Source organism: Phoca vitulina, unplaced genomic scaffold (assembly GCF_004348235.1).
Source record: "Phoca vitulina isolate PV1807 unplaced genomic scaffold, GSC_HSeal_1.0 scaffold28, whole genome shotgun sequence".
NCBI classification, from domain to species: Eukaryota; Metazoa; Chordata; class Mammalia; order Carnivora; family Phocidae; genus Phoca; species Phoca vitulina.
In genome coordinates, this window is record NW_022589731.1 from 24,615,341 (window position 1) to 24,627,339 (window position 11,999).

At 52.3% G+C, this 11,999-nt stretch overlaps 1 protein-coding gene across 12 annotated transcripts in view; it reads right to left on the reverse strand.

Annotated features, from left to right (window-relative positions):
- Positions 1-7,331: 7,331 nt before the first annotated feature.
- Positions 7,332-11,999, reverse strand: part of EBF3 (EBF transcription factor 3) — a 115,014-nt gene continuing 110,346 nt past the window's right edge. For 5 of the 12 annotated variants that reach the window (XM_032423296.1, XM_032423292.1, XM_032423291.1 and 2 more), the window contains 4 exons: positions 11,858-11,999; positions 10,683-10,871; positions 10,097-10,294; positions 7,332-7,825 (listed from right to left, as the gene is read on the reverse strand). The exon at positions 11,858-11,999 is cut by the window's right edge and continues 36 nt beyond it. In XM_032423296.1, the coding sequence (XP_032279187.1) occupies positions 7,794-7,825; positions 10,097-10,294; positions 10,683-10,871; positions 11,858-11,999 (561 nt within the window). In that variant the 3' untranslated portion in view covers positions 7,332-7,793. Of the gene's footprint in view, positions 7,826-8,955; positions 9,069-10,096; positions 10,295-10,682; positions 10,872-11,857 lie in introns of all 12 variants that reach the window. The other 7 variants (XM_032423293.1, XM_032423288.1, XM_032423295.1 and 4 more) reach the window with 4 other exon arrangements.

Genomic DNA, 11,999 nt, shown 5'->3' on the forward strand with positions numbered 1-11,999 from the left:
TGAACTTAATACTTTTTAAGTTCTTTTGGATTTTCTCAGGACACTAATTTTATTTTTTTATTATTTTTTTCTTTCAAGATTTTGTTTAACTTGTAGTTAGCTAACATATCGTGTAGTTTTCTCCCTCGTTTGGTCAGTAATTGTTTGGTCACTAGCAGCAGAAATCCCTGCGAGGAAGTTCGGGTAAACGTGAAGTCCGTATCAGGCCTCAAGGGACGCTGTACTCCATAGTAGCCTCTCCCTTGGGCTCTGCCTCCCTGGGACCCCGTGGCCCTGGGCTCCCCAATCTGCCCTGTCTGAGCCCCAACTGACTGCCCACGTCAGTCTCCATGGCCCTGCAGCACCAGCACCCCGCTACCTCTGGGTGTCCTCTAGAAGCTTCCGCCTCCCAGACACACCAAGTAATATTATATATATTATATATTCATTTTTCTTGCCTTCTCTTGGCAGAAAAACTTATAATTTTGAATTATCTTATATACCCAGTGTTATGTGCCTGCCTCACCTTAAATTTATATCATTAGTATTTACCATTTTATTAAATATACTTTAAAAGCATGATCTTAATGACTTAGTAGAATATATAATATTCTATTATATGGCTATACCATAATTCAATTAACAATTCCTATTTTCTGGTATTTGGGTTCTTTCCAGTTTTTTAAATACATATTACTGCAGCGAACAGTCTTGTACTTGAATCTTGCCTAATCTCTGATTATTTCCTTAAGATTGATTCCTCAAAGTGGAATTAGTGGGTCAAAGGATATGAACATTGTTAAGTCTCTTGATATAATGTCAAATTGATTTCCAGAAGGCTGTACCAATTTACTCTTCTATCGACAACTCTAAGAATGCCCATTTCTCCATCAGCAGGATTGAGTATTAGCTTTTAAGTAAAATCTTTTCTAATTTAATAGATGAAAAAAATTTCATCTCATTATTTCGATGTGCATTTTTAAGTAAGGTTGAATATATTTTCCTAAACTTATCAATCACTTGTATTGTTCCCTTGTGAATTGACTGTGAATTTGCCTGTTTTTCTTCAGGGTATCTGGTCTTATTGATTTGCAAAAGCTCATTGTATATTGAGATATAAACCCTTTGTTGTCATTGTTGCAAGTTTCTTTCTGTCTCTCCCAGTGGCCCCAGGCCCAGCCCAGGTTCTGCTGTCCACAGTCATGGTGCCGGGCTTGTCTCTGGTAGCTGGAAACGCAAGTTGCGCTCAGCTAGGCGCCCTGCCCTGTCAGTCGAGGGGGCTGTCTGTACCCTTCAGCGCAGTGGTGGGAGAGGTCTGAGGGGGCCGCGGGCGGATGCCCGGGATGCCTGAGTCCCCTCTGACGCTTCTGTTCTTTTCCGGCCGACACCTCTGACTTTGTTGTTGCTCATTCTGATCCTGCTAGCCAAACCACTGGTGATCTTCTTTTCCTCACTTTCTCCTCATCCTGCCCCTCTGCTGGCCATGACAGAAGCCGTGGCAGAGCCCTGGCCGGTGGCGCAGGCCTCACAGCCCCGTCCCTCTGGCACTGCCTCAGTGCCCCTTCCTGCCCCATCCCTGCACCATGTGAAGGGCTCCCACACTCAGCTTACACTGCAGACGCCATGTGCACTCCAGGGGCGCCCCGTGTGCACGGGCATCCTGTTCTCCCCGGCCCCATGCGGACCACATGGTGACCCGAGGATGCTGGTGGAGAAGCACTAGGGACACAGCTCCTTTGAGGCCCCCTCATTTGTTGCAAAGGCCCTGGGGAGGAAGCTCTCTGCCTTCAGTTTTGGAATCATGGTCCTGTGACATTGGTTGTGTCCAGAAGCAAGACCGCGCAGAGCTTCAGCTGACGATGGCTGCACAAGCCAGTTTCCCTCTCGTGGTCTGGCTGAGTCAAGCCCTGGGGGCGGCATGTGTCCTCCCTGAGCTTGCTTGGAACCTTCCCAGGGAGGTGTGGTGGTTCTCCTTCCATCCACACGGTCAGTCTCTCTCTCACTCTCTCAGCACCCCCCTCCCCTGCCCAAGGTATCTGAAACCCAAGTCAGTGGGAAGGGCAAGATTGGGAGATTAGAGACTTCATTTAGCCTCTAGCCCTGGGCCTTCCAGCCCTGTGACTTTGGGCTGGCCATGTAGCCTCTCTGAATGGCAGTTTGGTCACCTACAAGGAGGAACGGGCTCCGTGGGACTGCTAAAACGACCTGCAAACCCCCCCATGGCAAGTGTGCATGGGGTGTGGTGCTTGTTTGCTCTTCAAAAATGCGTGGGCTGCTCAACTCACTTTAGAGCTTATGTTTTAAAAGGTGGTCTCCAAGGATTCTTGAATCAGGAATGATGTTCACTCTCCTCCTGAAATAGTGCCTACCCTGATCTTGCCCTGGGCTGTGCCTTGTGACCTGGGCTGGGAGTCCCAGTGTAGGACGAGAAGCTGAGGAAGGCATGGCTGTGTCTTGTCTTCAAGAAGCTCAGAGTCCACCCAGGGTAGGACGGGAGAACCCTGGGAGGCCAGCAACTGGTGGCCTTGGGAAGCTCCCAGGTTTGGTGGGCACACAGGGAAGGCCCCCTCAGCTGGCCTGGGAGAAAGGGCAGCCTGTGCCCAGGAGCCAGTGTTTGGGCTGAGTAAGAGTTGGCCGTGTTTCCTCTTCGCCCCAGATCACAAGCTGCGGTGTATGAGGCCTGGATGTTCCCCATGGCCCCCGCGGGTGTGGCACAGAGCCGATTCAGGATGTGGGTGGGTATGAACCAAAACTTACTACAGTTCCAAGAGAACGTGTCTCTGTTGGCCATCTGTGGATCGTGAGTGCGGACCTCACCATCCCTGTGAGTTCTACCAAGGACCATGGACGTCCCCAGGTCATGCCACAGCTGGGTCCCGAGCTGAATGGTACCCGTTTGTGTGATGGGTTCACTTTGCCAGGCCAGGGCGGGGTGGCGGGGGGAGAGTCAGAACCGTGTCTGAGTCTGCATGCGCGTCAGGGGCTGGGAGCCGTGTGCACACTGGCTCCCAGCACCAGACTGGCAACTTGCTCTCTGTGAAACTGGGAAATGACAAATGACCAAAAAATCAATTTGTAATCTGATTGGAGGTTTTTGATTTCCTCTGATGAGTTTAAATTTCATTAAAAGCAACCTTATTCCAACATAAAAGGAATCCTTGAAGGGTAAAACAGGGGATTGTCTCACTGAGTATAAAGCCTCCTGACTCTTTTGTGTGATTTATTCATCGCATTAATTGTGAGGGCCAACCTGTGGTGTCCGTTGGCAGCTGGGCCCTTATCAGGGCCTGGGATCGGCCGGGCGCGCTCAGAGCACAAGGACTCACATTCAAAACTCGCTCTTTGGCATATTGACACTTGAGTTATCAACAACTCTTATTATCTGCTGGGAGGGAGCTCGCAGCTCGTGGGGACAGAAGCAGCTACAAATCGCTGCCACAGCTGCCCCTCTGCATTCTCTTAATTGTATGTATTCTCTGGAAAAAATGATCACCGTGGCCTCTTGTCTTGATGAGAAATTGACATTTTCGGAGGACCTCTTTGGGCGCTCCCAGCGAGGAGATAAGGCTGAGTTGTTTTAAAGGAGAACAGCCTTTCTTCCCTTTCAGCTCCCTCCCCTTTCCCTCTTTATTGCTCTCAGTGACCCACTTGATGAGTATGGATTTCATGAGGTCTTTTTCAGCATTTGAACTATAAAAGGTTCAGAATGACACCACCCCTTATAGACAAAAGATAACCTTGCCCTTTGAATATATCGATTCTTTATTAACTAGGCTGTTTAATGCAATGAAATGAGGCATTAGATGGAAGCCCATTTCAAGTGCTTTGAATAATCTTTAAAAGCTTGAAAGACCTTAAAAGGCAGCCTGACAATAATTGGCATACATTTGGAGAGAATGCAGTTCTTGCTTCTGATTCGAAACACAAACATGAAACAATTTCTCCCCAGGTTGTAGGACCCTGGTGAGCCAGCTCCAGGGAGCCCCCCCCGCCCCCCCCACTGCCCAGGCTGGTACTTCTGGCACCAGCTTCAAGTGGGGAAGGAGGGGACTTTGGTCCCCAGCGGGCGCCCCCCCCACCAGCACCTCGGGAAGGACCCCGGGGGGGATGGGCGGGAGGGTGGGCAGCCAGCAGCCTTGTACCCCGAGAGCCTCTTTTTTTCTTTGCTATCTCTTTAAGGCTGAGACAAAAATGCAGCCAAAGGAACCTGATTGCCATTGACAGGAGAAAAAGGTATTCACAAGTTTCTTTATGTTTTGAATAATTGTTTCCTGTTTTGCTCAGCAGAACAAGTAATTAAGATGACATTTGTGAGTACTAATTTGGATCACACTTATGTGTATGTGTTACAGAGCTGCAAGCCAAAACATGCAAAACCAGCCTTTCATTGAGGAGAAAGTGAAAAATCCAGAATGAGCTGGAAGGGGCATGCCGAGAATTCGCAGGAGCTGAGCTTGGTTGTAAATTAGAACCCTGGTGCTGAGGGCAGCTCTCCTGAGCTTTGGTGCCTTTGGCCGCACCACCATGCCGCCCCCCCCCCCCCCCCCCCCCCCCCCCAGGCAGAGCGCGGAGGCGGCTCAGAGGGTCTGTGTTGCCACTGCCGTGGGCCTGGAGTTGGTGATGGCATCCCCCATGTCAGACGCCAGCCGGCACCACCGTCTGGGCCCCGGGTGTCCGCCCGCCTGCCCGGAGCCTGGCGCTGGTTCCTGCCCCAATGCGCTGGGCGGGGACGGTGGGAGGAGTGGGTGTCTGACGTGGCCCGAGCACTTGCTCTCGACCTGGCGAGCCCCCCAGTTTGGAAGCAGTGGCGGGAGCGCCGGGGCTGGGGGAGCTCGTGGCTGGTTAAGCACCACGGCGCTGCTGTGGCCTGCGTGTCCCACACAGAGTCCCGTACAGATGCTTGAGGGCAGCCCGCGTGCAGACGGCCCCTCTGGGCCCCGGGCCATCCAGGAACTGTAAGAAGTGCTCTGTGCCGGTTAGAAGAGCGGTTCGAGGACTGAGAACTTCGTAGAAAGGTTCTTCCATGAATTACTGTATCTTGGCCAAGATACAGCCCTGGGGTCCAGGCTGTGCAAAGGAACACCACCACCCCCCCACCACCAACCCAGTGTAACTTGTGCACGCGTTTTGCCACTCGTTGTAATCAAAACAGATAAAATTACCCAAAGTGAAATTCACAGACGAGAAATACTTTAATTAAATATTGTGTAAAATGAACATTTTTATACAGTTAAATATCTGAAAAAATGTACAGATAAAACAATCTTATTGTAGGGTCTTTAACAGTAAAATCTACCATTTAGTGAAGCGCTCAATTTTGGGACAATGAAGCGATGAGGGGCATTGACTAATTTTAATCTAAAACACAAACCGAGTGCAGGGATGAGGAAACTTGCAAACGTTCTTAACATGTACACGTGAGCTTGTTTTTAGATCAAACCCTTACTTATACAAAATAAAACGGAGGCAATTTAGTTCCAAAGTGACTTCTCAGGCTTTCCCACGTAGCTAAGCCTTAGCGGTCAAAGGGCCGGACTGGGACCCGCCTGACCACCGGGAACATTCTGTTTCTTTTATTTAGTCCCTTGAATGAACACTTTCCTAAGTTGTGCATGGTTTTGTTTTTTGTGTTTTTTCTTTTTCGTCAAGAAAGTTTTTTAAAGTCCCTCCTTTTTGTTTTAAATCTCATTTCTGCTGCAATTTGCAAAACATTTGCTGTGCTGTGTCTGCAAAGCATTTAACACAAAGGGGAAAGACTGACCGTCCTGGGCTCACGGTGGGTTTGGCACGAACAGACACAGGATCTGAAGGAGGTCATTCCGGTTTAAAAAGTACAGACGGTGCTGTTGGGTCTGACCACAAAAAAAGTATTGTTTAAAAAAAAAAGTTAAAAACCAGCGGTGATTTTGGTTCTCCCTGAAACCTCTCTGAATCCTAGGTGGGCCCGGGAGGACACACAACGCAGCAGAATCAGACGCAGAAAGGAGCGACACATGGAACACCAGGTTTGTGCTTTTGTTTGTGTGTGTGTGTGTGTGTGTTACACCGTAAATCTCCAAATGAAATATCGATTAACAATTGTGTCGTGAGCCTGTGATAAAATAGCACAAAGGTTCTTTAAAGAAGTCCACTTTTAAGGCATCAGAGAAGTTAATGTGGCAAACATTTTAATTAAAACATCAGAAGTAAATTTTATTTTAAACTTTAGGCCTCTGAATTTTTCCAGTAAACACAGTTCAGCTATGTGGCAAAGTCATGGGTGGCAGCTAAAATGACTTTTTACATTCTACAGAAAAATAAGGACACAGCCCCAAACGGTGTCCCCTCTTCGTTGCTGTTCCACATGCACAGAATCTACTAGGATTTGTCACAGCTGAGTGGCACCGTTTTGTTTTGACTATACAACGAACTTTTTTTCAAAAGTATTTGTTCAGATAACTTAAAAATAATATAAAAATAAACAATGAATTTGACTTTTCCTCAAAATAAAAAAAAAGGGAAAAGAAGGATGGAAAGTCTAAACAAAAGCAAATCTTTGAAGTACAAATGAAATGCAAGGACACCGGGTTCGCTTTAACAAAACAGGTCAAAGAGACAGCTCTGGGCTTAATGCTCTTCCCAACACCAGGCCACGATCAAAAACCAATACAGACAAGAAAAAGGAAATGGCAGGAAAAGCAATGTACAAAATTTCAAAGATAAATACAATATTTATAATCGATATGTTACAAAAGAAAGTCCCGTAGCAACTGTAAGTGTTCATGGAAAAGTGTTGAATGGAGACCATTTTATTCCTTATGAGACACATAAGGAAGAAAACGTGTTTTTTTTTTCTAAATATTTAAGTGGATCTGAAAAAAATTCAAGACAAGTGTATAAATATTTAGCTACAACTTTGGCAAAATCACAAAAGTCTACAATTTTATAACCACATACAAAACACATTAGGGAAGAAGGAGCTAGAAGTCAAAAGGACAATTTCTGGTACAAGAAACATGGACCTCACAGTAGCCTAAGAATGCAATAGTATACAGTGCTAGCAAAAGTTGAAAAAATGTTGCAGATCACACTTGCTTAACAGGAAGCTCTAGCAGTGGGAGAATATTTTAACCAACAGACAGTAGCATATTTTTTTTTCTGTCAGTGTGCTTGTTGAAGGCAAGAGAATTCAATATCAAAGTTACAATTTCTAACTACAATAAGTTACAAAGTTTCATTTCATTAAGATGAAGTTAAGCAATGATAAACCCTCCCTCCCTCCCTGCCACCCCGAATTCTCCTAGTCACGTAGTCCTCCTTTCTTCCAGTTCGATGGCTCACACCTCCTTGGCCCCTTTTTTTTTTTTCACCACAAAAAAATATTTCACATTATAGAGATACACAACCATTGTGAATCTAAGTATGAGCACAGAAAAATGTTTGGAGGCATTTTTCATCAGTGTTTCATGATAATCAAAATGGTGCATTCACAAAGTTTCTCCCAACACATAGCAAGTACTAGACATAGCGAAGACGGAGTCAGAAACTTTATACAAAATAGGCGTCGCTTTGTTTTCCTTAGTCTTCAGGACTGAGAAATGTGAAAATATGAGAAAAGTTCAGTCAATAAAATGGAATTGTTCATGAAGAAGTAGGCTGTTTGCATGTTGATTCTTAATAGTTTAAATAAAATCTTTAAACAAAGTCTCTCGTAGCATTCCCACCGCGGCTGGCGTGCTTGCAGACCATGGCTTCAGCAGCAGCTCATATATACGAAACGTGTCCCCTGAAGTCCGTCCTGGGTGCTGGGTGCTGCGGGAGGGAAGGCGAGCCCCTCACATCGGCGGGACTACCAGCCCAGACATAGCTGAAAGAGAGAGCGCAGCAGGTTACTGGGCCGCCCCTCTGGCGGGCCGGGCGGCCTTCGCCTGGGGCTTCACTCAACGGTGACGGTGACGTGGGGCGTGCACCGCGCCCAATAACCAGCCGTGGGCTTGGTGAAGGCGCGGGGGGCGGGGGGTGGGCATCTACCTCACGGGACCGGGGTACGTGTGGGGACAACCCCCCCCCCACGACCTCTCACGCTGCAGCCCCCCTCAGAGACTTCCTCTGGAAGGGAGCGGCTCTGGCCATCGTGCGCGGAAGGCTGCCGCCTCCCACAGGTCTCGGTGGCTTGTTTATAGCAGACGGAGGCCCAGACTCCCCAGAGGCCACCTCTGTGGACAGATGTGAACCAACCTGGTCACATCTGTGATGCCAGCCGGGGCTGGCCCGCAGGCCCGGTGGGACCCGGGCGCCGCGCTCACTCCCTCCATGAAAACTGGATGTGCCTCAGTTTCCCCCTCTGCTCTCAGCCCTTGCCTCTGACCTTCTTCTGATTGTTCCGTATCGTAATGGTGAGTCACGGGCTCTCCAGGAGCAAAGCCGCTCACAGCCCACCTGCCCTGCCCTCTCAAGGCCAAGGCCCCGAAGAGACCCAAGTCACAGCCCCGCCTCAGGGCGCTCTTTCCGCCCCTCTCGGAATAAGAAACTTGGTGCTAAAACGCCAAGCGCAGCGGACGCTTTCCAGTGAACTCCTGGTATGAATATAATTTAAAATCTTTTAACTTTAGTGTTGTTTAATTTTTGTCAGAATGATCATTCTCATTAATTTATGTAGAACATATTAATACATTTGTTCACGTAGTGATGTGAGCTTCAATTTCCCAGTTCATTAATTCCAACAGTCTTAACTCCTCTCCGACTCACCGTTACAACGTTATGGTTTTGGCAGACCCGCGTGGGTACACGCTGCCCAGGCGGCACCGTGCTCCCGTGGGCCTCCGTGCCGTGCGGACGGTGGCCGGGCCGTGGCACCTGGCCACCACCGGGCCCGCAAGCAGCTCTGGGCTGGGGGCCGCGGGGGCGGCCCGCAGGCCGGTCGGCGGCACACGGGGCCTGGGCGTCCCTCTCATACACTAAGATGTTGGGAAGACAATTATTTCAAATCACGGATACCTTTCCAGTTCCTTTTTTGAGCATTAGTTCATCAAAGTGAAATATGCCACCGACTTCACAAAAGGGCCAGTTTGTCTTCTCCACGGTAACGTCCTCAGCACCCAGCAGAGAGCCTGGTACATAGTAGGTGCTCAGTAAATACTGGTTGAATGGATTCATTTTTTTAAAGGAGTAACTGGATTTGATTTTCACCGGGAGGAGCATATACCAAAGGTGGTGTCTGAAAGAGGCCAGATGACGGCCACTTAATTCAGCGCCTGTGGCCCCCGTGAGTCACAGAGCCACGCGGAAGATCACGAGGCCTAGGGGCACTCACGTGGCCCACCCGCCGCACACCTCACAGGCCATGGTGCGGCCTACGCTGCCCAGAGGGACCCAGCCCTGGGCAGGCACGGGGTGCCTGCTCCACGTGGCCCCGTCTGTGGGCAGCCGTGTCCACGGGGCGCCTCCCCCTGCCCTGGGGGCCAGCCCTGCTCCCTCCTGAGCGTGTGCAGGAGAGGACTTAGAGAAACCGACTCCCACCCGGTGTTCACGCATGCACGGCCCTGGTCTGGGTGCACCCCTTTCCGAGGACAGCACAGCCTGGCGGCCCAGGGTCTGCTATACCAGGTTGAGAAGGCAGACTCCGTCTCGGGACACGGAGAGCACGCTGGCTTGGGGCTGGGCTCCGCAGGTGACACGATGACCCGCCATCCCCGTCCCGAGGCTACTTTGCTGCGAGCGAGCAAGGAGGCTGCGAGCACAGGCGCTACAAGCAGGGTGCACCCCGCTCTCACTGGGCGAGCCGCGGCCCTGAAGGCCTGTCTGCTGAGTGGCCGGAACAGGGTCCCCCCCAGGGCCCCCCGCTGCATTCGCACGGTTCCCCGGTGCTTCCCCTTCCTGCGGGGAGGGGCCGCTTCGCCAGGAGGGCGCGTGGGTGAGGTTGGAAGCAGGACGCAATGGTTTCCACCAACGAGAGTCTGTTACCGGTTGAGGGTGAGCGAAGGGGGCTCGTTCACGTGGATACCGGGCCGGGGGGGGGGGGGGCTCACATCGCGGCCCAGCAACGGGGAGCATGCAGCGGCCACGGCGGGCCTGCCCTCGGGGGAGAGTTCCGCCGGCGGCGCTCGGGGGGCCCGGGGGCCAGGACGCCACCCCTCACCTTGGAGTCCGTTCCCATTGGCGCTGGTGCAGGAGGGAGGAGGAGAAGCTTGGGGCCGGACCACGGGCGCGAAGGCGCTCTTTTGTTTCACTGCAGAGATGACATTGGCAGGTGAGAATGAGAAAATGCTGTGTGTGCCGCTACAGTTTGAAGGGAGGGTGACCGAAGAGGCTGCCATGGTGGGGCTGGACGGCACTACTGCAACAAAGCACAGACGGTCAGGACGCGCGGCGCGGGGCGCGGCAACACGACACAGAGAGCTCTTAGGGCCGCGCCTGGGGCGTCGGGGCGACAAGACAAGCATGACACGCTGCCGGCTTGGCCGCTCTCTGGACAACAGGCAAACTCTCGTGTTGGCCTCTCGTTTCCAATCGGGCAGCCCCATTTTGTGCAGGTTTCCGACGTGGCCTCACGGGGGGGGCCCACCGCAGGTCAATTTACCGTCGCCACACGGACACCCAGCCTCCAGAGCCACCCTCCCTTTGACCCAGCAGCTCACATCACAGAACAGCCAAGCAATGCACACATTTGACCTGGTAGTGAACACGAATCTACGTGATGACGTGTGACAAAAACAGACACTTACTGCCGTAGGGAGAGTTGGCGGAAGAGCCATTAAGAAATCCAGGCGAGCCCGGGACCCCTAGATTGGCCATGGCGCCACTTCCATATCCATTCATGCTAGTGCTGACTGTGTTGTAATTGGACTGCTGGGGAGTACTGCTGGGGACGTAGCCTCGCGGGGACACGCTGCTGGTATTGCGACTGTAGCCGACTGTTAAGACCCCCCCCGGCCAAAAATAACGTTATTATCAGGGAGACACACTTGGGGGGGGCTCCCCGCGAATCTCTAGCATATATGCAACATTTCTCATTGACCTCACGCTCCACGCGTGCCCTGGCGCCTGCAGCCAGCTCCGACCGCCTGGCCGCGCCAGCCCCGCGCTTCCATCTGACCGTCAGGTGCTTTCAGGGTTCTCTTTAGAAGCAATTACCGACAGCGTGGGTTCGGGGGCTGTCCCCCCACGCTAGGTGAACTTTCAGACCTTCAAATGCCACGGCTGACAGGGAGAGCTCGTTTGTGGCCGTAACTGCCCAGGAAGGGCTGCTTGGGGGTCTTCATTTGTATGGTTACGGCTCCCGTGAGTGTGGGGACGGCTGCGGCGCGGTGGCGTCGGGCCCGCCGCGGGAGGGCGCACGAACCGGAGCCGAGCGGCGGCGGCGCGGCCCAGGCCTCCTCTGAGACCACTGCCGGCACAGATTTGCGGGAGGAGAACTGAGACCTGCGCAGAAGTGGCTCACGGGACAGGGTCCCGTGACCTGCGGCTGCCAGGTCACCGCATGACGGGAGCAGGTGCACCCGAGGTGAGGGGAGGTGGGGCTGGGGGGACTGGGATCTCCTCGCCATTTACTCCTTCCCAGTCCCACCCGTGGGACATATCCGAGAAGGGTCCCGTCCACTTACTACCCCACGGCTGTCCCGTGGCTCCTCCCAGCCTTTCAAAGAAACTTCTAGCAAAAACCAGTACCCCGAGTGGCAGCCAGGTACCGTGGCAACAAATTAGTTCTGGGTTCTCCGAGCGCTGCCCGCCCCGCGCGCGCCCGCAGGGCTGCCAGGAGGCCGTCCCCGGGCAGGGCCGCAGGGAGCGGAGGGCGGCGCGCCTTCCCCGTGGGACCCGGGACCCGGGCAGCTGCGGCCGAGTCTCGGCCGTCCCTGGGAGCGCGTCCAGGGAAGGGGGCTGGCGCCGGCTCGGCGCGTACCTTGGTCGTTGGCCTGCGAGGTCTCGGACACGTTGACGGCCAGCTGGCTGCTGAAGGAGTTCACGCCCATCATGCCCGTGTGCGCGGGGGTGTTGCCCAGGGCGGGGATCTGGTTGTGGTTGCGGGGCACACTGTACAAGGC